The 27657-nt window shown below is 41.0% G+C and overlaps 2 protein-coding genes across 2 annotated transcripts in view; one reads left to right on the plus strand and one right to left on the minus strand.

The window, feature by feature from the left end:
* The window catches only part of LOC5517510 (general vesicular transport factor p115), a 30007-nt gene extending 24330 nt beyond the window's left edge, over window positions 1-5677 (minus strand). The window contains exons 1-6 of the mRNA XM_048734049.1: window positions 5456-5677; window positions 3615-3768; window positions 3440-3526; window positions 2495-2559; window positions 2088-2161; window positions 1528-1625 (exon numbers count right to left, since the gene is read on the minus strand). Of these exons, the coding sequence (XP_048590006.1) occupies window positions 1528-1625; window positions 2088-2161; window positions 2495-2559; window positions 3440-3526; window positions 3615-3689 (399 nt within the window). The 5' untranslated portion in view covers window positions 3690-3768; window positions 5456-5677. The remainder of the gene's footprint in view (window positions 1-1527; window positions 1626-2087; window positions 2162-2494; window positions 2560-3439; window positions 3527-3614; window positions 3769-5455) is intronic.
* A 261-nt stretch (window positions 5678-5938) lies between these two features.
* Window positions 5939-27654, plus strand: LOC5517497. Its single transcript, XM_048734048.1, has 13 exons — window positions 5939-5975; window positions 6215-6253; window positions 14975-15061; window positions 15150-15268; window positions 15876-16154; window positions 16721-16879; window positions 17489-17743; window positions 18470-18597; window positions 19134-19225; window positions 19596-19696; window positions 20187-20259; window positions 20535-24748; window positions 25082-27654. Exons 2-13 carry the CDS (start codon window positions 6223-6225, stop codon window positions 26162-26164), a joined length of 6621 nt encoding a protein of 2206 aa, XP_048590005.1. The 5' UTR covers window positions 5939-5975; window positions 6215-6222; the 3' UTR covers window positions 26165-27654.
* The last annotated feature ends 3 nt before the right edge of the window (window positions 27655-27657 follow it).

The raw sequence follows: 27657 nt of genomic DNA on the forward strand, positions 1-27657 counted from the left end.
AGTTGAAATGAAGTTGAATTAAAACAAAACTCCTAGCTTCTCTTCTATGTAGCAACAACCACTGGGGTTATAAAAACTCGAGATGGTAGAGATTCTATCAAGATATTGCAAAACGTTTCATTTTTGTTGACTGTTTGACAATGCTTTGCTAAAATCAGAGAGGGGGCAGAGCGTCATGGTACTGCGCATGTCTGGAGTCAGTGTTTATTTTAGGCTTTTGACTGTCTACAAACAGTTGAACTTTAAGCTGTCAATGCCTTGTTAAAATGATATGCAATATTTTATTGAAAACTATGGTTAGCATCAAATTCCAGTATATTGTTTTTAATATTTACTTATATATCCCAAAATGAAGAATAAGTAAAGAGTTTTCATATTATATCAGAAAGAAATCTTGAAATTTGACCAGGGGCAAAGATACAAACATTTGAAAACAGCTCTTTCTTTTCACAAGTTGACCCCATAAAACAAGCCACAGCGCAGAAAGAACAGTGGGTGCTTGCATCAAGCTAAAATGTGCACGGAATTTTCTAAATAAACGCTTTTTAGGGGATGTTAGTAATTAAAAATTATCCTAAGAAGAAAATAAAGAAAACGAAAACAAAAAAAAAACAAAAAAACATGGGGTAAGACCCAAACCGCCGATCAAGGTATTCAAATTCAGGCAAGCTACCCACTGGGCCATGAATACAAATGGGAAACTTCAACGAACAAAATAAGGTATTTATCTGGTACCTGTTGTAATCGAAGCATTGCGTCGAAAATTTGAAAACTCATTTGAAAAATTAGAGACCTTAGAAAGATTCAATGAATTTACAATTTTGACACAGTATTAAGTTCACACAGTATTAAGTTTTCCTGTAGCGATAAAAGTATTTGATTCGACAAGGACAAAATAGATTGCTCATTTTTGGAAGGGGGTCATTTAGATTAATGTTTGCGGTTGATTACAGTTAAGAATGTGTAATATAAAACTTTAGAATTTTCAGGCTTCTCTTTAAACATATGATAATTGATACCCCAACTTGAAGAAATTGATTCAAGGCCTTATAATGATTCAATCCAATTAAAACTGTGTCCCCGCTTTTGTTAACTCAAAAACTGACAAAAACTAATGTTTAGAAAAATTCTATTAACAATTTTTTTGTAAGCACAATTTTCATTAGAAATAAGGGGATATGCTGTAATTAAAAAAGATACACAATTTGACATCTCGGAAATATTTTATTTATAATTATACAGATGATCATATTGAATAAGAAAAATGATGATATTGCTCTGGTAACAGGGTGAAACAAGGCCCTAAAATAATAGAAAATGTTCCCTTCAGCATTCCTGAACCAGCAAGGAACGCTAACGCTATCCAAAAGTGGGGTCATTTTTCGCTTGAGAGTGTGATATTATTTACATTTAAGAGCCGGCAAAACCCCACGAAAAACCGTTGTATGGCAATAAAACTTGGTATGGTTTGTTTTCAATTTATAATGTCCTTTTTTGATCAATTTGTAAAAGAGACCCAATTCATACCTCAAGAATTCCAAGAAGAAGGGTGACATTATCAGGTTTTTTTATGAAGATCTCAGTAAACTGGAGACCAACTTCTGAGTCAGATGCATCCCCAGGCTCTAAAAAAATAGGTAACAATTAAAAAAAAAATACAACTGTATAATCAACAAAACTGCATATCCAATGAACAAGGAGTTGAAATTGAATCTTCAAATTGAAATGCTAGAAATACACAGAATTTTTAATAAGGCTGTTTCACAAAATAATATGCAGTTTCAGAGAGACTGCTTCAGTAGTGCTCAATGTAGACAGTTATGTTTACAGAACTTACTCAAACTAGAAATCTAATGTCATCTCGGCTGAGTTTCTATGTTTTTTTGTATTGTATTGTCTCTAAATTATTGTAGGTGTAACTACTGTATTGTTGCTGACTCAATAAAGTTGTGAAAAAAAAAACACAACAAATAAACATTCCACCTCTATTCTAGAGCCCATGTACTGCATGTACACAGTAGCACGGAGATTCACTTTGGGCAAGATAATCCTCTATGGTACAGTTCCTTTTATCATGAATACAGTACCTTGGGACTGAGTGTCTGTAGACATGATGTTACACAGTGATTCCAATGACATTCCAACAATTTCAGTGTCACTCCTGAAAAAAACAAAAATCAAAGGCTAGCCTTGAGCCTGCTTGTATGCTCTATTCAAAAAGCTACTTTGTGGGAGACAGTATAGAGGGGTTTCATTAAGTTTCAGAGTAGGCGGTGGAGATTAATAAGTAGGGGTTGGAAGTTATTTTATTTTATCAATTCAAAAAAATTTAAATCAACTTTCTTTTTTAAACAGTAGCTAGTGCTAAGTGGAAAATAGCTGGCAGGTATGCCCGCTGCTGGGGCTTAATCTTATGAACCCCCTGGTATATTACAGTCATACATATATAGTACAAGTATAGCACATATTATGGTACTAACGAACAAAAGCAGACCTGTCAGTTTGAAGTACATTGATCAGCAAATCCATCCCTTGTGTACCAACTTCCAGCCGATATTTCTATGACAAAAATAAAATTATCTCTATATTTATATAACAAGAACCTCTAAAACACCATCATCATCACTATCACTATAATTACCTAACCTGTGAAGATGGTATAGGGAATTGCAAGAACAGTTATAATATGCAGACTTGGCCTGTAATGCAAATACCCAAGTATCCATTTTGGAATTCCGAAAGCATGGGGGTGAGTTTGCCAAGTTTGGAATTTCGAAAGCACAGGGGGGGGGGGATTTTGGAATTCCGAAAGCATGGGGAGGTTGCAAAGTTTAGAATTCCTGGGGTGTGAGAGGTTGAGACAACAATCAACAACTAAACCGGTAGTTCGGAATTCCCAAAACACAGGACTGGGGGAGGGGGGGGGGGGGGGGGTGAGCGTTTCAGAATTTCCAGAAGCATGGGGGGAGGACGAAGCCTCCCATTGTTGGGGAATGGAGATTTTCTGGAATTACCCCAATCTCAGCAGCAGAGCCTTCCTTATTTCTGTGCATGTGTCGCCTAACGAAGGGCGGTGCATGCCCAGAAATAAGAAAGGCTCTAGGGACGAGATTGGAATTACCCAATGTGTTTGAACCGGCATGCTGGTGGTATGCCTGTGTTAAAAGTGGAATTCACAAATGCTTTCACAGATCACTTACTGATATAAAGACGCAATACAGGACTAAAGGAAACTCCAAATACGAAAGAAAAGGACAAAAAAATATTGTGTACACATATTTGACGTTTGAAAATTTCCATACAAATCAAAACAAACATTACTCAGGACAGCGGTGAGCAACTGAAGCCCTTCGTTCTGCTAGGAAATAATATGAAGAAAAAGATGAAGCAGAAGCATTTCAAGGCTGTTGGTTCATAGTGAACAAATGCTAATTCATACCTTGGAGAGAGATTTGAGCGCTCGGACCGCATCACGTCTATCTTCCAACAAAGTAGACGACGCGACCCGGTCACACAATCGTTCAATCTGAACACAATAACAACGAATCAATAGAAAATTCCATGATTATTTTACGATAGGCACATAGAATAGGAGCCGAGGTCTCTTAACTCACAGTCTCGTGTGGCGAGGGCTGGTTTCCAGCAGATGGGCTGCCCAAGACCGAACTAAACCCTCGTAGATAGTTCATTTTGTATCGTCTGATCCCGGTTCAAGAGATCCGCGCATGCGCCGGTCAACGTGGCGTTTGGTGCCGTTTGCTTGGTCACCTGGCCAAACACAGGTGGCCCGTGTTAATTCAGATGCCCTTTACTCACTCACACAGGTGGGTGAGACACATAGGGCGGGGTTAGCCTTGGAAAGACGAGGGAACTGCCCTGAACATAGGGATAAGCTTTAACCTCTACGTATTTTTTTCGTTCCTCTTTTTTTTCGTAGACTGTGCACCCATCACACTGTCGCATTTTTTAGGTGAACTACAGGGCGTAGTGTCGTGGACATCATAGATGCAAAGTATTCCAACTGAATTTGACTGGAATAAGTTGTTCTAAGTGTAAGAACGGCAGAAGGGGTAGCGATGGGTAAATCCGAGACTTGCCGAGGCGCCGAGACCCGCCTTTCAGAATCCGATAGCCCGAGACTTTGGCCAAATTTCGAAATCCGAGTCCAAGACTCTTGTCAAATTTCGGAATCCGAGCCCGTGCTTTTCAAAGATTGTTTTCGGATGACTTTATGCTCGAGGTATCTCATGAACATCAATTGAAAAATGATTAGGTAGAGTTACAATACAATCTTGGTACAAAGAAAAACATAAAACCAGATACTCCGAGACCGCGTTTAAATTAGAGACTCGGAGACCGCGATTAAAAATCCAAAACTCCGAGACCGTGGTAGTAAAAAAAACGAGGCTCCGAGACCCTAAAAGGGGGGAGGGGGTAAAAATCTGACCACTCTTATGCCTTTGCATTATCTCCACGGGACGTTTTCGGATTTGGCTACAAAAAAGTCTGACTTATAGAATAATGACAAACCAGAGGGATCTAGCTTATGCTTTATAGTTTTGTCTACAAATAGCATGTCTATTTAAAACCGAAAGTGGACTTTCGGCCGTTGTGGGGGGTGCGTTCGCAACCCCTGCTATGGCGCGCCGTTTGTTTCAAAATTAACAACACCCTCTGTGTGAGATAAAAAAACTGCCCCCCCCCCTGTAGTTCAAAGTTTGTCGCCCTCCTATAAAAACTTCCCCCGCTCTTTCAAAGTTTGTCGCCCTCCTATAAAAACTTCCCCCGCTCTTTCAAAGTTTGTCGCCCTCCTATAAAAACTTCCCTCGCTGGTTCAAAGTTTGTCGCCCTCTTATAAAAACTGCCCCCGCTAGTTCAAAGTTTGTCGCCCTCCTATAAAAACTGTCCCCGCTAGTTCAAAGTTTGTCGCCCTCTTATAAAAACTTCCCCCGCTAGTTCAAAGTTTGTCGCCCTCTTATAAAAACTGCCCCCGCTAGTTCAAAGTTTGTCGCCCTCTTATAAAAACTGCCCCCGCTAGTTCAAAGTTTGTCGCCTTCTTATAAAAACTGCCCCCGCTAGTTCAAAGTTTGTCGCTCTCTTATAAAAACTGCCCCCGCTAGTTCAAAGTTTGTCGCCCTCTTATAAAAACTGCCCCCGCTAGTTCAAAGTTTGTCGCCCTCTTATAAAAACTGCCCCCGCTAGTTCAAAGTTCTGCGCCCTCTTATAAAAAATGCCCCCGCTACTTCAAAGTTTGTCGCCCTCTTATTCTACGAGTCTCCTGTACCACACAGCATATCAACACCAATAAAAACAGTCCTTCTACAAAAGTACATTCCCGATCCATCGACAACAAACCACCATCTCCAGCTATAGGCATACCGGCCTCAACAATGACCGTAGGAAAACTTCGACGAGACTCCTACGTAACACACGCTACTGCCCTGAATATCCTCACCTGGCTCCTCACCAACACTCCATCCTCTCAGCGTATGCCACCCCGTCATCCTATCTAGCACAGAACATTTCCAAAATATTCTCGTACAATAATATAGCCATTTGTTTTATTCATCCGCCATATTTAGCCAATTTTGTAAACCAAACCGCAACCAATTTAATAAATACCCGGATGTACAATGGCCGAAACCGGAAACAGCGACATCTATTTTCATCTTTTACTCGTATAACCACGAGCGCAATCCCCTAAGTATCTAGCACAGAACACTTCCAAAATATTCCCGTACAATAATATAATCATTCGTTTTATCCATCCGCCGTATTTAGCCCATTTTGTAAACCACACCGCAACCAATTTAATAAATACCCGGATGTACAACAACCGGAAACGGAAACAGTGATATCTATTTTCATCTAATACCCGTATAACCACGAGCGCTATCCCCTCATAACCCCTCACTTCGCTACATACGGAATACCTGCAAGACAGACAATCCAAGCCCAGCGAATACACATCTCGGGTATGTACACCCTCCTTCCCACACATCCTACATGCTAGCTAAGACACCCGCATTCTCTCCCCTTCCCGCTACATGCATAAGTTCCCACACTTATTTATCGTTCAATCCACCACATACAGCCACTAGCCAGGACCACCACATGCACCATTTTATCCACTACACACTCCCCCCTCCTAGCTCAGCCTCTATCCTTTTTTCTCTTTACCTCATTCCCCTGCGCGCTACTTTTTACTTTTCAGACCAAGCCATGTACTCAGGCGAAGCCAGGCGATACACAGGTTTGGCAATTGCATGCACCACGCTTCACTAGAGGCATTACTAACGAGCGTGTAGGGGCGGGTGATGAGGGCCTTATCATTCGAAACACGCTTCATATACGAATCATCTCCCTAGTTTTTTTCCCTTTTTACTCCCACCATCATCGCCGGTTTTCCCCTAGCTTTCCCCTAAGTCCCCCCGCTTTATTCTCCAGGTTCGTATATGACCAACCAATAGACCTCGCCCCCTGAAGAGAAGTCTTGGTTGGCGTTATATGCCTTTAGTTCTACATTTCGCAGAGCTCTTTGAAATGACCTACACACTTTTGTCTTATTGGTTTATTTTGTTATGTCCATTTTGCATATACATGCCGGTTGTTTCCTTCGTGCCTTTGCCTTTTACCCTTATCTCTTACCACCGATTATCGCTTCATCTGGGGAAAACTATCCTTCCTGTCTTGTTAACGTTTCAGCGTCATCTCCACTCTCACCGCGCTCCCTTTGTCGCCTCCCGCGCCCCTACTTCATCTTCTTCTCGCCGTTTTACTAGCATCAATTTCCATTGCCCGCAATACACCCTTTCACCGCTACAGAATTTTTTATCTTTTCTCGGCGTTTTCGCAACACTCATTCGGTCTCTGTTGTTGTTTAATTTCGCCTGTCAGTCATACCATTTACACACTTCATTAGATACATACCTCCACACATACCTCACCCTCCCCATTACCGCTCACCATTTCCTCCCTACAATCCAAACACTTTTCTTTATCCTACACATTACTTTCCCACCCTACACACAACACATTTTCCCATAAACACTACACAGTCTTTTCACAATATCCCTGCTTATCATTCTGTTCACACTCACATTATCCCCCTTTATCAGATTTTATTAAGCCGCCATCACCTCTTCACATCCGCTACACAACACTAGCAACAAGCTTCCGATTTTAACTGTTTTAATCTCCACATAATACCATATTTACTAACCACCTTCTCTACTAAACAAAAAAAACCCTTCATTCATAACTCTCATGTCGTTTTATTATCAACCCCATCTCTCATAACAACCTTAACCCGTAGTCTCATAACCCATAATCTTAACCACCCGAACATAACCTTACACAATAACTTCTCCGTTTATTACAATCATTTAAGTTTTTATTTACATTCTTTCCTGTAGAATGATTTTGTTCCGATACACATTTTTAAGCTGGTTTCCGCTTTGTTAATTGCTTCACTTACAATTTATTCATCGAATCAGGCACGAGGCCACTCGAGTTTTAGCAAACAATTATCTCCGTTCCTATAACACATACGACCTCATTATGAATGGGGGAGATCTGTTAGATCTGTTTTACATTCTTTTCTGGAGAATGATTTTGTTCTTATACACAACTCCAAGCTAGTTTCTGCTTTGTGAATTGCTTTACTAACAGTTCACTCATCGGGTCAGGCACGAGGTCACTCAAGTTTAAACAAGCAATTATCTCCGTTCCTATAACACGTGCGGCATCATTCTACACTCTAACCTTTTGCCATCGCTGTTATAACCCTTTGTCTTTCATGTAACTCCATCAATACACATATTCTCCGTGCAAATTCGCATCATTCACGTGAACTTATCTATTTCATGGTAACGCATCGGCTTGTGTCAAAGCGTTAGTTCGTTCTAAATTTGGTCGCATAATTAACTTACCGTATATGCATTAGTGCTACGTCACTTCCGTTCTATTCTTAACCCATAAAAGTCAGTTTTCTTTGTTTTCTTTAGTCTCATTATATTATTTCTTATAATATTTCTGCGCTACAATTTATTTTACAATTACTTTCGCTTTAACAGAAACTATTCTATTATTTTTGGTGGATTTTTTGACACCTTTTGGACATATTTCCTGTTCATTTTTTACATCATTTAGGCATTACATTCATACCCCATATTGTCATAGTAACGATCATGATATACTATTTCATACCTAATAGTTCCCACAACTACACCTACTCCACATCTCCCTCACCACCACTCTTACCTATACACCATACCAATTTTTCCCCCACCAACACAGCCATTAGCCATCTCCATACCACACCATATTATTACTAATTTTTTCTTTTTCACCTACCTACCACACACTACCACAACCTATTTTATAGTCCCACTTTATCTTTCCACCACCCTCCACCACCTACTAGTCTTACCTATCCACCTCCCCACCGTTATTACATTACCACCATCTCCACTCCACATCACCTTACTAGCCATCCCTCACCATCACCCTCCAACATCACCATACCATACGATTACACCCACCTCACTACCACACCACTTTAGGCCCCTACGTCTTGGTACGAATACCCGATCCAAACCAAAAAGTTAGTTTTCTTTGTTTTCTTTAGTCTCATTATATTATTTCTTATAATATTTCTTCGCTACAATTTATTTTACAATTACTTCCGCTGTAACGTAAACTATTCCATTATTTTTGGTGGATTTTTCGACACCTTTTGGACATATTTCCTGTTCATTTTTTACATCATTTAGGCATTATATTCATACTCCATATTGTCATAGTAACGATCATGATATACTATTTCATACCTAATAGTTCCCACAACTACACCTACTCCACATCTCCCTCACCACCACTCTTACCTATACACCATACCAATTTTTCCCCCACCAACACAGCCATTAGCCATCTCCATACCACACCATATTATTACTAATTTTTTCTTCTTCACCTACCCACCACACACTACCACAACCTATTCTATAGTCCCACTTTATCTTTCCACCACCCTCCACCACCTACTAGTCTAACCTATCCACCTCCCCACCGTAATTACATTACTACCATCTCCACTCCACATTACCTTACTAGCCATCCCTCACCATCACCCTCCAACATCACCATACCATACGATTACACCCACCTCACTACCACACCACTTTAGGCCCCTACGTCTTGGTACGAATACCCGATCCAAACCAAAAAAAAAATATTATTATTGTTGTTGTTGTTGTTGTTGTTGTTGTTGTTGTTGTTGTTGTTGTTGTTGTTGTTATTATTATTATTATTATTATTATTATTATTATTGTTATTGTTGTTGTTGTTGTTGTTGTTGTTGTTATTATTATTATTATTATTATTATTATTATTATTATTATTTTCTTTTTCACCTACCCACCACACACTACCACAACCTATTCTATAGTCCCACTTTATCTTTTCACCACCCTTCACTACCTACTAGTCTAACCTATCCACCTTTTTACCGTAATAACATTACTACCATCTCCACTCTACATTACCTTACTAGCCATCCTTCACCATCACCCTGCAACATCACCATACCATATGATCACACCCACCTCACCACCACACCACTTTAGGCCCCTACGTCTTGGTACGAATACCCGATCCAAACCAAAAAATAATATCATGACAATAAAGTATAAGGGTCAACTTATCTCATGTTAGCAAATCAACTTCCTAAGTAGTCTTGAAAGAATCAGATTTTGGCGATATTTTGAAGAGAACGAATCACATGAGAAAAGTTCTAACTCACTAAATTTCACATTTTTGGTACATCCAATCATAAGCAAAGTTAGAAGCCGAGACTCGCAGCATAGCTAAAACTATTATTTTACTTAATCTGAGTGAACACCGAGCACATATTTCCACCTGATTTTTAAATTATTAAACGATTACGAGCTTGCATGGTTTTACCGTCTCCAAGCCGCAAAGCACGCATGTAATTATATTCTATATATCTCGAAAAGGCGTGGAAAGTTTGTATTGGACTTTTGATTAGAATTCCTTCAGGAATATGTGTGGGAGGTCTGATTTCCGTAGCACCCTTTATTAAGAGCAAAAAGTCCTTTAATAGCATAGACATGCAACAACAGCCAATAATTATGTTTGCTTCTAAAAACATTTTTGGTACACCTTGTCATAGGGGGGGTCAGAGACTCGTTTTATGAAAATCATGTACAATATATGTATCTCCAACTAATAAACTATCGGTGTGTGAAAGATGGGCTCCAGATCCTAACGCGTTAAAAAATAGGAGGAACAATTCACAAGTATGTCGTTCACTCAGTAAATCTTTGTTCTAGCTGTTGAAGCGTGCGTAAATAGTTTCCCCTTCAGCCTTTTTCTATTCCGCCCTAGTCCTCGTGTCTCCTACCCTCGGCACCCACCAGTTTTTACCTCCCTTACCGCGACTGACTAGCCATCGATCCGGTACATCCGGCCACATCCGGTACATGCCATTATTACGTTAGTCGTACCGTGTTATCACAAACTCAAGCTATGAAAATGCGGACCTTTGTAAAGCGAAAATCCGACGTAAGATAAGCCTCACACACAAACACATAACATGTGCAACCAAACGTTGGTGTATAGGAGCAAGCTGTCCAGATCGATCACAACAGTTTGAAATACACCTCAGACGCGGTAATATCTCCTGTTTCCCCTTCAGCCTTTTTCTATTCCGCCCTAGTCCACGCGTCTCCTACCCTCGGCACCCACCAGTTTTTACCTCCCTTACTGCGTCTGCATAGCCATCGATCTTGCTCCCTGACGATAAATCGTGGCTAGAATCAGTGAGGTTGCACATTTATTCCTAAGAGCTCTTATGAAATCTCTCACATTATTGTTTTGTTTCTGTGTGTTTGTGTATCTACTTTTATCAGCCCGCCAGGTACATGCCATTCACTTCACTCGATTCTTCGTATTCCTGCCGTTTCTGCTGCCTGTACCTCTGCGTATTATTTTCGCACAAGCTCATCGCTTATCAGCCACTATCTTATAGCGCGCATTGTTACACAATCTCTCTTTACACGACACAATATAACACCCCGTACTCAAGGAGCCAACTGCCCTATACTTTTATAACCACTGTCTATCTCCTATTTGCCATCCATTTCTTTCTTTTACACCGTATCTGCACGCTTTCATATTTTATTCCTATCACCGGCCTTGTAATTCCATTTAATTGTCTACAAGCTCACATTACATTCCACAAGATTGAATAATATGTTATCACAAGAAGTTACCAACAGGTAATTATCACCTTCCTCCGAAGGTCAAACACACAGTTCTCCCCTAACATCTCACTGCTAGCCCATTTCTACCTCTCATATATAGCCACTACTCCAACCCTTACAGCCCCCAATGCAATACACCATATAAAATAGTCACACTTACACACTTTAACCCACGCACCAGCGTCCATTACCACACATTTTATCACCCCACACAGCCACAGTTAAGCCCCGACGCCTCGGTACGAATACCAGATTAAAACCAAAACAAAAGAAATGAACAAGTGACCGTGCATTCCAGCATGGCAACTGCGTTAAAAATAAACTTCCCTCTTTTTTCTCCAAAATTTTGTTTATTTGGACTAAATGAAATTTTGTTATTATGCGTGAACATTACTCAGAGAGAGGGTTAGAAAATCAGCCAAAGATACCTCTTTTAAAAGCCTCTTTGAAGCTAGATAAACACAACTTTTGGTACTCCGCCTGAAGAAGGAAAATGGCATTTATATGATAGTTTAGGCTGTTTCATTTATGAAAGTTGTTTTACCAGCTTTTAAGCAAGGCGATTCAATCGAATCAAAATGTAAACATATGACAAATGATTGATATTAACTAAAAAAATACTTGCAAAATAGGTTCTCTATGACAAGAGTCATCAAACTGTCATGTGAGCCATAGTCCCTAATTTGTCAGGTTAAAACGGTTAAAACCGAGAGAGTCCTCTTGTTTAAAAACTAATTTAAACCACGCAGTGCATGTTGCAGTGATCCAAAAAGGTTGCGAAAAACAAATCAGACAGCCTTTGTTACATCAACATCAACCGTATGCTAGCTCAAAGGTAAACCCCCGTGAGCCAACTAAGAGGTCATCAATGACAATTAATTTATAATTTTAAATAGAAGCTTTAAACGACCAGAAAGGCGTAATGTGCCATTGAAATAAATTTTAGTTAAGGAAAGAACCAAATACGTCCGATCTTCAAGATTTGTAAGAAATGATCATGTTAATGTGAATGATTTACAAAGTTTGGCGATCAGCTTAGAAACTTTGAGTAAAACAGCCTTCTAACTTAAACCCCCAAATTCACTGTTCGGTCGCATTTCTCCTCAGAAGCTCTCTTCCACCATATCTATATTTTTGGTGTGTTTCCTAAAAAAAATAAAACAATTGGGCTAGAAAAGTTGCTCACGTTAAATTTTGAAATGTTTCAAAGTTTGTGCTCAAATACAGGCTTGGGTTTTTTATCATTAAGCTAGGTAGAAAGCTTGATAAGTTATCTCATCCCTGTGAAATGATGACTTAAAATGGCGTCGCATGGAACCGAGGACGACGGACAGTTGCTTATGCAAATGAGAATCTGTTCCGTAGACTGAATGGTGAATTCGATAGTCGACGGTAAAAGTGTAAAAAATATGAGTGAAATTCGCAAATCGGTGACATGAGACCCGGTTCAATTGAAAGCTAAGGTATGTTTTCAAACTGTTTTTGTGCTGGATTGGCGGCTGGTTGATTTTTGCGAGTTTTATCGGGCCTAGTAGTTGTGTGGTGGCCGTTAACCGATGGAGTCCCCAGCCTTTCCTATTTTTATACAAAGAGAGAAACACAATTCGTGGCGGCTTCAAACTCGCTCTTCTGACATTCTATCGGCAAAATTAAAATAAAGGAAGACTCAAACACAATATAACATGGTCTAAAGTTTTATTTTTCACGAAGTACTTTTTCGCTAACATATAAATTCCCCCATACATTCCTTTATAAACCACTGACAGTAGCCTTGGGCTGCCTGTGCTAAATGTAATAAAAATTTGCAAACATCGCCTTCGTCAAAGCGTGGGCTGTTGTCATGACAAATGACAGAAAATGGCGACGATGATACTTTGTAGTAAGAGAAAGACCCATGTGTCTGTCCTGGCTACTAGCAAATCAGTATTCCCCTCGCTCATTTATCAGATTATCTTATCCTATCTTCTCTTATATATCGTGCCATGTCCCATTAGGGGGGCAGTGCGGAACTCAGAGCGCTCTCTGCAACCCAGTTTTGTTTTTGTTTAATTAGCGAGACCCCAGTAAACCCCCGAAAGGGGCTAAAGGTTATCATAGGTAGCTCGGCCTTCCGCCGCCTTGCCATGTAGCATCAATACTTTGTACCCAAGCATTGCTTTAATTAAACGTATTACTTTGCTAATGATCCCCTCGAAGCAACCGGATTGTTGTAGGACGTGAGAGTGGACGCGAGAAAAGCATTTGTTGCTGCCAGAAGCAATTTGTCCCGTCGATACATCTGCAGATAACGATTTTCTCCTATCTTTTATTTTTATCTAAAGCCTTGAGCAATAATACAGCTTTTGCGTGCCTAACAGAGCCAATTTCGTATAACGTTAATTCAGAAATTAAATCTTATAATAAAACTTGTTAATTGTATCTTGTGGTGGAACGCAAGAAAAAAAAAATAGAAGGAATCCTCGAAAGTATCTATTTTGACTCATTTTGATATTATTTGACAAAGTATTTAAATTGCGGAGACAACCTAAAACAAAGAAATCGAAAACAGGAGGCAGTCGCTGATAGGGGACTAGGTGACGTCACTTGCAAACAAGTGTGAGTGTGACAAAACAAGTGTCGGTCTCACAGTGGCTATCTGCCGCGTGTTGTTATTGGGTCAAACATCGCTAAATATACCAAAGTCTACACAGGGATAGCTCGGACTGAGTTCACTGGATCTTGTAAGTCTTATTTACTTGACTCAGTGCTCTATTTGTGATGTATGTTGTTATTTAAATTTGGGAGCGTATGTTTTGATCAAAATGTCGCGGTCCCAAAGTGAGTTTCACAGTTTTAAACAACTAAATTGAACTCACTTTTAAATTATTGTGAGTCATAAGCTGATAAGTGCTTTCAACAACGAATACCACAACTTTCGATTGAATTATAGGACCTACTCTGTTGGCCTTCCAAGCTTGATTGTGTAACTGCTTCTACGATAAGATAAATTTGCAAATGTCAATACGTATCCGGCATCTTCTTGAGCTTTGTATGAAGAGTGTTGTTAGATGATCTCGCGGTACTTTCAAGTCTTCAAACAATTCTAAGAACTTCAAACAATTTGTCTTATTCTTGTGTGGGGCAAATAGTAAATAAAATTATATTTGTCTTCGCGTTTAGAAATCAATTATTCAATTCTGCGTAAGCCAAGTTTTTTTTGCACGCTTCACTGGGCATAAGAGTTGAGCGTCGCTTTAAAATGACAATGAAACGTAAACAGACATGTCTTGGACTATAATCAGGACTATAATGTTTATTAGCCCGTCGCCCCGGATGTCAAGTTAATACAAAGGTTAATCAGTTACAAGGAAGTTAGTCACGCTTCAGCCACAAAACTTTTAAACCACGCTTCAGCCACAAAACTTTTAAACATTCGTAAAGGACTCTTGGATTGAGGAAATAGGAGATAATTTTCATTCTGTAAATTGAAGGATTGTAAAATTTGAAGTTCTTTTATGTTAGGTATTTTCATGTATATGTTTTGCGTTGTTCATTTATCACTTTATAACTTCATATTAATTTTCATACCCAGTAATTTATCAAGCCACTGACTTTGTTTTGCTAAATTCACACGAAAAAAAAGACTAAAATCATGACATCATGTTTTCAGACTAAAAATATTCTTATGGTTTGTTATTATATTATAGAAGCAATGCACAGTATTCAAATGGAGGATTCTGTTTGTCCCAAGAATAAAAAGTTTACAATTCCTCTCAAGCGGCGGAGAATATCTGAAGGTATATGTAAAATACAATCCACCCTTTTGAGAGCTCACTGAGAATGTTGATAAAATTAATATAAAATTAATATAATTTTTGCTGAAAGATTGTCAAGAGATCATTTCTCCTGACTCAAGAGAAGCCAAAGAGATTTCAATTGAGATCCGTCGCCACTCTATGGACTCAGACCTTGAAAAGTCATACACTGTACTGCAAGTTTCAAAGGTAAATTTTCCTTCTGAATATTGGACAAAATGAGGGCGCATGCCCCAAGTGCTCCACCCGTTGCTACGGCCCTGTTATGAATGTCTTTAATATTTGAATCACTCAATGATATTACTGTCTAATAAAAGTCAGAAAGTAAATTTGATACTCAATTTTTGTATATTATTCCCCAGCCTCAATTCCTTTATAAGAATCCATACCCATTTATAACTCAGAGATGTAGCAGGCCTTGGAATATTGGGGGGGGGGGGGGGGGGGGTGGGCAACACAGAAACAGAAAAACTAGTGGACAGGCACAGCCTTGCCAATACTAAGCATTTTTTTAATGATTTTTTAAAAAATATTTGAAAGAGAGGGGGAGGGGTACATTTCCCCAGTGCCCCACCCCCTGTTTCGACCCTGTTACTTTTGCCATCCTTTATTGCCCACTTTTCACTTTCAAAATTCTTTTCTTATAGTTAATATTTTGTCAATCTACATTACAAAAACTTAATGATCCAAGAACTGTCCTAATATAGAAAGGTGGGCTATGGGACAACCCCCTCTCCACCCCACTATTGTTTAAACAGTACAATTTGGAAACCATTTCATTTCTGTTCCTGTCAAGGTACACAACACATCATTACAAAAAGACTTCTATTTTAAACGATCTGAGCTGAAGCAAGACGAACGTCAAGGGAAGGAGCTTCAAGATACTCTTGCATTCAAAGCAGAACATGACCTTAATAAAGTCACAGATATCTGCCAGAGAGGTCTGTATTGTGATGGCAAGAATAATGTTCTTGGAGATGGGCGTATGGGGGTGCTACTATGGCGATCCCCCAATGCCTGTTTGGAATCCATGACAACAACAGCTTCAAACACATTGTACTTGGTTGTTTTTAAGGTAATGTATGTTATAGATAAGTATCAATATTAGCATTGGATAAACAGGGGCGTAGCCAGGGGGGTGGCCAAGGGGGCCCGCCCCCCCCCCCCCCCCTTCTAGCAGCCAAAAATACAGTAAATGTATGAGAAATTATCTAAAATACAGGAGAAAATACCTTGAAATGGCCTTTTGGGCCCCCTTTTGTTAAAATTCATGGCTATGCCGCTGATATATCAACTGTTTCTTATACCACACTCACACCAGCACTTAAATCAGTTTTAAAGGTGGTTTAATTAAACTGGTTTAAATCTCAATCTCTCAAGAGTGTACAGAAACAAGAACAAAATTGAAGTATTGCAATATATTCTGCTTAATCAACTAAGAAAAATGGATGCTTTCTTATATTAATTTTGGCCCGTTATGCCCATTATGGGTTGAAGCAGTCTCTAATTCTGCTGACAAATTAAAAAATATATATATATTATGAAGCTGGTGTTGTTAATAGTGTATAGTGTTAGAACAGAGCCCTAGGTCATATCAGCCACATTTACTGTAGACACTGCCTAAAATTAAAATGCCTTTAGATCCTACGAGGCCGTGTCAAGCTGATTTCCCCCAGAAGCCCTGAAGAAACTGGCCCACTACTGGAGCCAATGCCAAATGCTGATTGCCATATGGCTAAGTTGTCTGCAAACTCTACAGTGCATGATGTCAAGGCTGAAGTCGCTGCTGCAGCCAACCAGGTAATAAATGTGCTTTTAGGGCAGTAGCAGGAAGTAGGGCACTGGGCGGCACGTGCCTGCCAAATATTTTGGAAAATTATAATGAAATGACCAGTAGGGGCGTGGCTGTGCCTCCCCAATAAGTCTCTATTGTGCCACCCTCCCCAAATACTTCAGGGCTTGCTATGGCCCTGTCTTTATAGCATGTCTGTTAGTGTCAATGGTTCTGTACTGGGTTCAGGGGGAGGGGCAGGAGGGGAAGTAAGAAGTTATTTTCAATTCTCTTGTACTGGGGCCAGGGGGAGGGGGAAAGGTTAGTATCAATTGTACTGGGGACAAGGGGAGGGGGAGAGGTTAGTGTCAATGGTATTCTACTGGGGCCAGGGGGAGAGGGAGAGGGAGAGGGAGGGGGAGAAATTAGTGTTAATGACATTGTTTCTGGCAAAGTAGGGGCCAGCAGACACGCTCACCATCTCCACACAGTAAAAGGCAGTTTGTGGATATTGTATAGACAAATATTCCAAAATCACATGAGGGGAAAGAGGTGTTGTGACAGTATTAAGAATTACTTTACTACTTTTTCTAAAGAAAATAAAGTGACACAAACCTTACAATTTTAAATCATTATAGTTCTACTTGTACGAATATGATGATGAAGGACTTCCAAGGAAGCGCCCAAGGCAGATTTTGCCATATGCTGTGATCCATCTCAAAAAGCAGCACAAAGATCAACCCACTGGTCCTTCCCAACCCCTACCAGCTGCTGTCCCCCCAATCAAAACCAAGCCAGCTGCTCCATCTCCTGTTAAAGCCACCCCAATGGTAGCACCTCTTGTTAAAGCCACCCCAATGGTAGCACCTCTTGTTAAAGCCAAACTCCCACAGGTACTGACAAGGCTTTTAAGTGTGTAAGTGAGAACAATTGTATGGAATGGGATCAGTAAGCTGTTTCTTTGTCCTACACATTTTTTGTACAAGTATTCAATGTCACTATGAAAATAGCAATTTAAGCCCCCAGGACTTCTTCTGTAACCCTGCAATTGATAAGGGCCCCATGTTCCAACTTGGAAATCAATACAAAGTTTGGAAATCAATATAAAGGCTCAGACATGAACTTAATAGGTTAGAGAAGTCTTTCATGCTATTGTATGCACTCAAGCATGTCTTTGCCCTGCTGGTTGGCTAGTGAAGTTCATGTCAAACACTTTTCTTCCCAAAACAGTCAAGGTGCCCATGCTAGTTGTGTCATGCTGTAAGAGTCTAAGTTAAATTCCAACAGAGTATTGAGTGTCAAGATTGCTGTACAGAACATTTTAATGTGTGCAGCATTTTTTGGTATCTTTAGAAAAATGTCAGTAATTGTGGTGTTTCCATTGAAATATCTTAATTGGAAGCTGTTAAATTTTTTTCAACTCTCCAAAAGGCACTGTTTTTAAACCAATTGTCAAACTTTCGATACTGATTATCAAAGGCAGTGCAAACAGTATTGTAATAATAGCTTTACCCTAAAACTAACTTGGTACACGGTTTTATGGCCGTTTGATACTTGAATCCCTAATGAATTCTGTCTTTTAAATATGTTTAATTCAAAACCTTTTACTTATTTTACAGCCACTAAGGATCCTCTATATTTGCGAAGAAAAAGGAACTGTAGCTTGGAAGGGGATCCTTTCAAATAAACGAATGAGTCTTGGGTGTGTTGCCCTCCAGTCTGCTCACAATGTGGGCATCACATTACGGTGAGTTGTGTATTCTTTCTGTTTTTCCAACATAGAAAAATAGAGTAACTCTTTGGGAATGGTACTATGTGGAGTAAGAACCTCTTTGAGAATTGTACGATGTGGACTAAGAAACCCTTTGAGAATGGTAGTATGTGGAGTAAGTAACTCTTTGAGAATGGTAGTATGTGGAGTAAGTAACTCTGTGAATGGTAGTATGTAGAGTAAGTAACTCTGAATGGTAGTATGTGGAGTAAGTAACTCTTTGAGAATGGTTCTATGTGGAGTAAGAAACTCTTTGATAATAGTTCTATGTGGACTAAGTAACCCTTTGAGAATGGTGTTGCGTGGAGTGAGAAACTATTCATATAGTAATCATATGTATTCATAGAGTCATAACTCAGCCTTTTTTTTGCATTTGGCGAAACCTCGTGGCAGCCAGGGCTTAGGGTCTACCCCCTTATCTTTCAAACTGATAGACAGTGAATCGTTTGCTTTTTGTATTTGCTCCCTTCTCTAACTTCTCTAATTTGGTTTTCGTTCACATATGTAAACAGGAATTCATTCATCGATATACGAAGCCACGTTCGCCTGTCTAGCTTGAAGTCAGTCCTGCCAGGAGATATAAGCACAGCATGGTATCAGCCACGTAAGTCTGGGAATCACACAATAGCAGCTACCCAGCACCCTACCCCCTCCCCATTCTATCAATAGGCAGAGTAAGAAAATAAGACACAGACACCTGTCACCTCATCTCGCCCTCCCTTATAATACATCATCTATGTACTGCAGACAGCCCAGGTGTGTAGCCTGAATTTGCTAAGAAACGTGGGTGACAGAGAAATTATCCACTGCCCTTTCACCTCCCTATACTACTTGCTGGTAAAGAAAAACCGTCAATAAGACTGTTCAATAGAAAATAAAATCATAGCTTTCAGGCACCGACCTTAGCTACCAATTTTTTTTTTTTTTTCGAAAGTCTCCTGGTCAAGTCTTGATATATAGTCATTGTTTTTCAGTGGAGTACAGGAGTCATATGTTCAGTGTATGCAATGTGCAAGTGTCGGGTCCAACAGACCGATTCAATACTTTTACCCGAACTTTGGCCAATGCCCAGTTTGTAAGTATTTGAAAATGAAAATATTATCACAAGGATTTGACCATTTAATGCTAAATACCTACCGCTATGATATTTTAAACACTTTCAGTGAGCCTTTTAGCCTCAAGCAGTATTCGATTCTCTCGCCGACGATTTCCAACAACTTGATCGCCTTCTGGCTTCACGCCACCTACCTACCGCTACAGGCGCTGACTAAAAGGCACCAAACGAAATTCCGTTATTTTGAATGAAGGAAGCCAGTTTAACATTTGCAAATTGCTGACAAGATTTCGAAAAATATTCAAAATCGGAAATTAAAAAATATATATTTAAGAATTGCAAAGCTACTGTAAATAACCTTCAACCCTCCAAAGCATCGTAAACTTATACAATTCCACATGTCCCCGTTATCTGAAAAAAAGAGAAACCTTACGCGGCGAATCCCTCAACCTTCAACTGAAATTTCTAGCTCAAAATTATGCCCATTCTCACCATGTTGTTTCCTTATCAGGCGGGATTGGATGATACTGGCAACTCTACCTTGATGATTTTTGTTCCTTCTTGCCCACTCGCCATTAGTCTAGGTAAGCACAATGTATCTCTTCAGTCACTTACTCTTGGACCAACTTACACGGGGACTTTGCTATAAGTGCAATAAGCTTAGCGGGCTATGAAAATATGCTTAACTTTCACACTGAACTAAATGATATTGGTTGTCTCTACAAAAAAAATAACATCGATCTAAGCTGTGATCAGGGCGATCTAAGGCGCCTTCGACTCGACCATATCGTAATTCAGCATCTATTAATAAGAATGATGTTACCTCTCCATGTTTGTGAGTGTTGATTCTCAATTTAAGGGTTCTGTGGATCCGTTGAGCCGCTTCGATTATTCTGCATCATCCGCCGCCCGAAATCTGCAGTCAAAGACCTTAATTCCCAAGAAGTTTCCTTTAGCCAGCGTTTCCAGAAACGAGGTAGTATACTACGTGAACTCTGTATCCATGCGAAACACGTACAGCCCATCCCAGCGTCCACACGCCCACCACCTCAAGTAAAACGGTCACTGTCACAAGGATCTGCGCCGACCTGGAGCCGTAACGCTGGAGACGACTCGATTAAGTCAAACCAGGAGCCTGTCGTCCCTTGCAAGCGTCCTCGAAGTGACAGCAATGTCGGTAGTGTTAGTGGCTTGGCGAGAAATGTAGTTGGTTTTGCTGCTGCAGAAAGGGAACGGCTACGGGAGTCGCTTTCAGTGGAGAATAGTGTGAGGAGTAATTTGGGACGTCAGTCATTGGCACAAGTACAGTTATCCCAGGTGGACACTTTAAGAGATCCACGGCTACAAAAAGTTCAGAAAATAGCAGAAGGGATCAATTCAGAACCGTGTGGACCATTGGCATCAAAGTCGTCCAATTCCCTGATGGGATCAGAAGTCAAGGGTCAAGAGTCATTTCAAGGACGCTTTTTAGCACAGCAGACAGTCGACTCGCATAAAACAAGTATGCACTCTACTACACTATCTCCCAGGCCGTTGATGTCTGCAAACCTGGCAACATCTGAGGTCTCAGTGCTCAAGGTATCACCAAACGAAGTAGCAACGTCACCCAAACCCCTTATGACAGTACCAGTTGAGAGGGCAATTATTACACATTGTAATGACTCTCCGAAGCCACTGATGGATGTGCAAGTTAGGGAATCGCAAAGCTCTTCAGCACAGACTAGTGGCGAGTCTCCTGGCGCAACCCAGTCTCACGCTCACAAGAGAGAATATTCTCCTAAGGCTTTGTTACCTACGCCACCCCTTAGCCACGCCCTATCCCAGTATGTAAAGGAAACAAATCAAATGATCACGCCCACAAGACATGTATCAAGTCAAAGTAAAGAAATGCCTGCTCAGACTTCTAGCTCACCTGGCAATGATCGCTGTGGTATACCACAAAATGAATCAACTTATCATGGTGGCTCTACCCAGTCTCACGCTCACAAGAGAGAATCTTCTCCTAAGGCTTTGTTACCTACGCCACCCCTTAGCCACGCCTTATCCCCGTATGTAAAGGAAACAAATCGAATGATCACGCCCACGAGACATGCACCAAGTCAAAATAAAACAGCTGCCCAGAGCTCTGGCTCACCTGGTTATCCCTGTGGTATACCACAAAATGAATCAACTTCTCATGGTCTATTACCAACGCCTGCTCCAATAAGCCACTCATCGCTGCCAGAGAAAAAGAACTGTCTTAGTTGGTCAGCAACTTCTTCAGCGAGTTCGGGAGATGTTAAGGCAGAGCAGCATTCCCGGGTAACAGGTACTTTTAAGGACGTTAATAACACGCCCCCATCGGGTAGATCTGAGACCACTAACCGTAAAGTCTGTGGCGCGTCAAACCTTGATTACAAGAAAAATTCGCAATCAGATAAAAAAGGTTATTCCAAAGAAATCCCCTTGTGGTTAAAGCGTGTTAGGACATTTGAAGCTCCAAAGGATGAGCCGTCTACGAAATCCGAGGCTCCTAGACTCTGTGGCACTCCATCAAACATTGATCGCGATAAAAACGCATCCGAAAACATTCCTTTATGGTTAAAACGTGCTAGAACATCGGGAGATCCAAGTGGTGAATCTTACGGAACGAAGAACCGAGATCGTAATATGAACACTTTGCCCCCTACCCCACCACGCTACACTCGACCCACACCTGACAAAGAATCTCACCAAGAAATATGTTCTTCAGACTTTTCAAAACACATTGAGCAGGTTAGTTCCAGTAAAACCATCGACCATTCGGTTGTGGCACCTCCTAGACTTCAAACTATAAACACTTCTTATTGTCAAGCTGCTTGCAATAACGAAAACGTTTGTGATGACCGCAATAAGGAGAACAGAATTGAAGAGCATTTAACCCAGGCTTACTTACATGAACAGACGCTTGTGAGTGTACTTCCTGTCGACCCGTTAAAGAACATGGAAGGATATCAGCACCGCTCTGTTCAAGAAAGACTTCCTCAGCAGTACCGACAACCTTACATCCGTCAGCCCAGTATGTCCAACCCACAGGAACCCAGCCCTGCCCAGGCTATGGGACCACCTCATCATACTATGCAGCAGCCCCTTATTCATCACCCACAGGAACCCCATCATATCCAGGCTATGGGACCTCCGCACTATACTATGCAGCAGCCCCTTATTCATCACCCACAGGAACCCCATCAAGTGCAGGCTATGGGACCACCTCACTATACTATGCAGCAGCCCCTTATTCATCACCCACAGGAACCCCATCATATCCAGGCTATGGGGCCACATCAGCATAGTATGCAGCAGCCCCTTATGCATCACCCACAGGAACCTCATCAAGTCCAGGCTATGGGACCACCTCATCATACTATGCAGCAGCCCCTTATTCATCGCCCACAGGTACCCCATCATATCCAGGCTATGGAACCACCTCATCATACTATGCAGCAGCCCCTTATTCATCGCCCACAGGAACCCCATCATATCCAGGCTATGGAACCACCTCATCATACTATGCAGCAGCCACTTGTTCATAACCCACAGGAACCCCATCAAGTCCAGGCTATGGAACCACCTCATCATACTATGCAGCAGCCACTTGTTCATCACCCACAGGAACCCCATCAAGTCCAGGCCATGGAACCACCTCATCATACTATGCAGCAGCCACTTGTTCATTACCCACATGAACCCCATCAAGTCCAGGCTATGGAACCACCTCCCCATAGTATGCAGCAGCCCCTTTTGCATCACCCACAGGATCCCCATCACATCCAGGCTATGGAACCACCTCCCCATAGTATGCAGCAGCCCCTTTTGCATCACCCACAGGAACCCCATCATATCCAGGCTATGGGAACACCTCATCATACTATGCAGCAGTCCCTTATGCATCACCCACAGGAACCCCGTCATGTCCAGGCAATGGAACCACCTCACCATAGTATTCACCAGCCCCTTATGCATCACCCACAGGAACCCCATCAAGTCCAGGCTGGTTTCGCACAGGTTATTTCTCAAGCAATTACCACTATAGCAACACCTCAAGTTATGGGAAACCCTATGATATTCCAACAGCCTCCTGTAAATACTCCTGTATTGTTTTCTTTACATAATTCCGAAGCCGTACCACACCATCAAACGATTTATTCTACAGTACAACAGAGGAATTACGTGGTAATGAGTACCATGAAAATAGCGAACCAAGATGTAGTGCGAACTTTTCCTAACAACCTGCAGCAGCTGCGCTATCTACATCTACTGCCGCCCGTTAATCAAAGTTTAACTCACCCTGCAAATCAATTACATGGGCAATCTAATGTGGGAAGTTTCCAGGATTCGTATCGTGATACTCCCGAGTCACAGCGTTTGCCGCATCCAAATATATCCGGGCAAAAAGCAAATAACAAAGAGCAAATACAACCACCTGAATCTCCGCCGCCACCGCCACCGCCACCGCCTCCTCCACCGCCGCCCCCGCTGCCACCAACTCCAAATGTTGAAGACAGCGGAACCCATGAACTACTTCCAAAGAATGATGTAGTACACCCTATGCACAATGCAGATGATAGAGTCGATGAGGCTCATAGGAAGGGCCGACCAGTAATATCGAAATGCTCTGATGACAAACCTAAAAAACTTTGCCAAACGGGGCCTCGCAGTCGACAACATACGCACATACGTTCAAATGTAGCTAATACTAAAGAAAATAATGAAGATAGGAGAGTCGATGAATATCGAAGAAAGTGTAAGTCTAAACCCGGAACTACTAAAGAAAATCTAGATGTGAATGCTAATATCTGCAAGAATTTGGATAAAAGAAAACGTAGTTACAAAGAGGCGATGAACGAATCCGCCTATTTGGAAGGAAATGTCAAGGAAAGGTTGTCAAGTGAAGGTGCAGCTGATGCCAAGAGAGCGCATTTGGCTGATCCTGGGAGCAATACAATGACGGGACATAGTACGCTAATCAAGGCACATTATCCCGAAGACCGTGCTAGGGTCCTAGATAGTCACGCCTCGCCCATCTGCGAGAAGAGAGCACGCCCGGATATTTCGGTAAGTCGAGCGCATAAGATGAATAAACAGTAAAAAAAGCAAACACAGCTACGTCCAATGCTGAAACCAATTCAAATTACTCAGTAGTAAGTATCAATGTCGCGCTTTCCCCATCACCTCCAAGAGAGTGTGGCTCTTGTTTCTTTGCTCTATAAAAATGAGTTCTAGTCGGTAACACAACTTTGTGATTGCTTTCATACAAATTGTTTAATCAACTTAAAAACAGCAACAATAGCTTCCCTAAATCAGCTGATGGAATGAGAGCCTTTCAACATTTGGCGTTTCGCTATACAGCTGACAATTACTTTTTAACATTGTTGCTAATGTTTTCAGAATTACTCAGAGATCAATAAATCAAAGGAGAGCACAAGTGTCAGATCCGTGGATCCTACCACCCAAACATTATCTTCCTCATCTCCTTGGACCACTGGTCTAGACGTTGTTATTGACATACTGCAGTTTGAGATGGAAAGTCTCTTTCTCGAAAATTCTGAGGTCTTGAAGTGTGACCAGGACCAGGCGCTTAGCTTGCTGTCGCACGACAATGTCCAGGAAGTCGTGGGTGAGACTGTCGTCTTTAGAGTTATCGAAAACGTGTGGAGAGACCTTCACTTTGAAGCAGTGCACATGGTGGAGCTCGAAGCAGCGGAAGCTATAGAAATGCAAACTGTCGGTGATGTATCGGAAGTAACCATTGAAGAGGAAAGGCTTGAAACCGTCAAGGAGTTGGTAATTTTAAGTTCAAAGGATGTCCAACCAAATATTGAGAAACAAGAAGGATCGCCGGTCCGTGTGGAGGAAGAGCTAGTCACTTTACCGTTCAAATTTAAAGATAATGCTAAGACTACGAGCACTATTCGTACCGAACTCACTCTAGACGTTAATAGCCCCAAACAGGAAATGAGCACTTCTCGACCGCAGACGAGTACCACTTTATCTTTAGAAGTTAAAGATAATCTGACAAAGACTTCGTGTACCGATCCTTACGAACCCGCCTTACAAGACCGAAATAGCATACAGCAAAAAACGAGTACTTCCGGACCGCAGACGAGTTATCCCCGACAGCTTCCCCCCCTAATGAGCACTCGCACAACCCACCCATACACAGGGAGACCTCATGCCAGAGAACCTCTTCAACACAGCAACCTTGTGAACAGTACTCCATACATCCGCCCATCACAAACGCACAACGAAAAATCACATTGGGGTACCGGCCCCCAACGCGCTCGCCCTGTTGTAAGACCCCGGGTTGTCGGCCATGTAGTACCATCTTTTCGGCCGAGCCATCGGGGAATAGCTGGTTTCGTGGATCATGTCGCCAGGGTTACATGGAGCAGCTACCAAGACAGACGATACGATAGCCCCCCCAATGGCCCAAGAAGGCAGCATGTCCATGCTAACGGAGGACAAAGATAAGTACTTCAATAGGGAAGGTAATACTTGTGGATTGCTCTTTAGGACAAAGATGAGTTATTCAAGAGGAAAGATGCGTTACAAGCCGCTACAAGTTACAAGCCGTTACAAGTGCTGTATGTAACCCGTGTGAGATCAAGACAGCGTGACATTTCGTACTAGGCGTGACATTTCGCACTGCCATGCAATGAAGAGGACCTTTTTGTTATATAAGTTATTAGTATAAATCCACTCCATACTATTACGAATCTCGCAATTTGATCGGCTCCCGTACTCAGTATCTATTGAGCCATAGGTAGAGTAGCGAAAAAATGGCGAAAAAAGCGGTTATTTATTACTGAGAATTAATTAAATCGTCTTTTATGTGTGTGGATTTATACTAAAACAATTAGACTACTCGTTTTCTATGAGTCAAATACGCTACGCGCCTTGTTGACTATCTATTGACTCATAGAAATCTCGAACTCGTAGTCTAATTGTTAATTGTAATAGTGACTCTTTGTATCTTGTGCACGAAAGCGAGGCAACGTGTTTTTGTATTGTCTTTGTTTGTTGTTGTTGTTGTTGTTGTCTGCTTTACGAAGGCTTGAAGCTAGACATCGTGGTTGAAATCTGGTAAAATCCAGCAAAAAATAAGTTCAAGAAGTTACAAGCCTAACTAAAGCCTCGCTTTTCCGCTCAAATTGCAATGGACTTTCATTATCCGGAAAACGGTTCTAAATGAATGCAATAGCTTCCCATCAAACCTGAAATCACTAATGATGATGATAATGGTCTGACTAGTCATCCGGTATGACAGTTGGGGGCAGCGTCATGGTACTGCGCATGTTTGGTGTCGGTGTTTCTTGTAGGCTTTTAATTGTCTACAAACTGTTAAAATTTATGCTGTCAATGCCTTGTTAAAGTACTATGCAATATTTTATTGAGAACTATGTTTATTGACAGTTTGTGGTCATATCCTTCGAATTTAAGTCTCCCACATGTACCAAAGGCTCAAAAGTCAATATCAGAATTTGACTGAAATTCATTGTGTCCGGGCCGAAGAGCTATTGCAAAGCTCTTACCATGACACTGCCCCTTTAATTCGCGTGTGACATATTTATACAAGCCAAACGTCACAGATAAGGTTTGAAAATATCTTTTGGACAAATATTGATTGTTGTCTAATTTTTAAATTTTGCTGTTCCATATAGGATTTTATCAATATTGTTACATTTTTGAGATGCAAAACTATAAATATAATTCATAAAGATAAGAAATTATACCATTTTATTTCCTTACGCTTGAATTGTTGTTTTTTTTCTTCTATTTTGAGATGATTACCAAAGCCCACTTAACCAATTAATTATCAAGACTAATAAGAATTATGTGGCAACAAACTAAATTGTATATAGCTTATAAATCACGAACAATGCTTCCTAAGAGAGGGTTGGCCCTCTCAAATAAAATCATTTATGAGAGCTTAAATTTTTACAATAAAAATACGATTATTATTG

The sequence above is a fragment of the Nematostella vectensis genome, chromosome 11 (genome assembly GCF_932526225.1).
Source record: "Nematostella vectensis chromosome 11, jaNemVect1.1, whole genome shotgun sequence".
Lineage (NCBI taxonomy): Eukaryota > Metazoa > Cnidaria > Anthozoa > Actiniaria > Edwardsiidae > Nematostella > Nematostella vectensis.

Bases quoted from the DNA above. Each gene is read 5' to 3' on its own strand.
- LOC5517497 (XM_048734048.1), top strand. From the start codon at position 6,223: ATGTACTCAGGCGAAGCCAGGCGATACACAG. The intron at 6,254-14,974 runs GTTTGGCAATTG...ATATTATAGAAG, and splicing joins CGAAGCCAGGCGATACACAG to CAATGCACAGTATTCAAATG. The intron at 19,697-20,186 runs GTAAGTATTTGA...TTTCCTTATCAG, and splicing joins CTTTGGCCAATGCCCAGTTT to GCGGGATTGGATGATACTGG.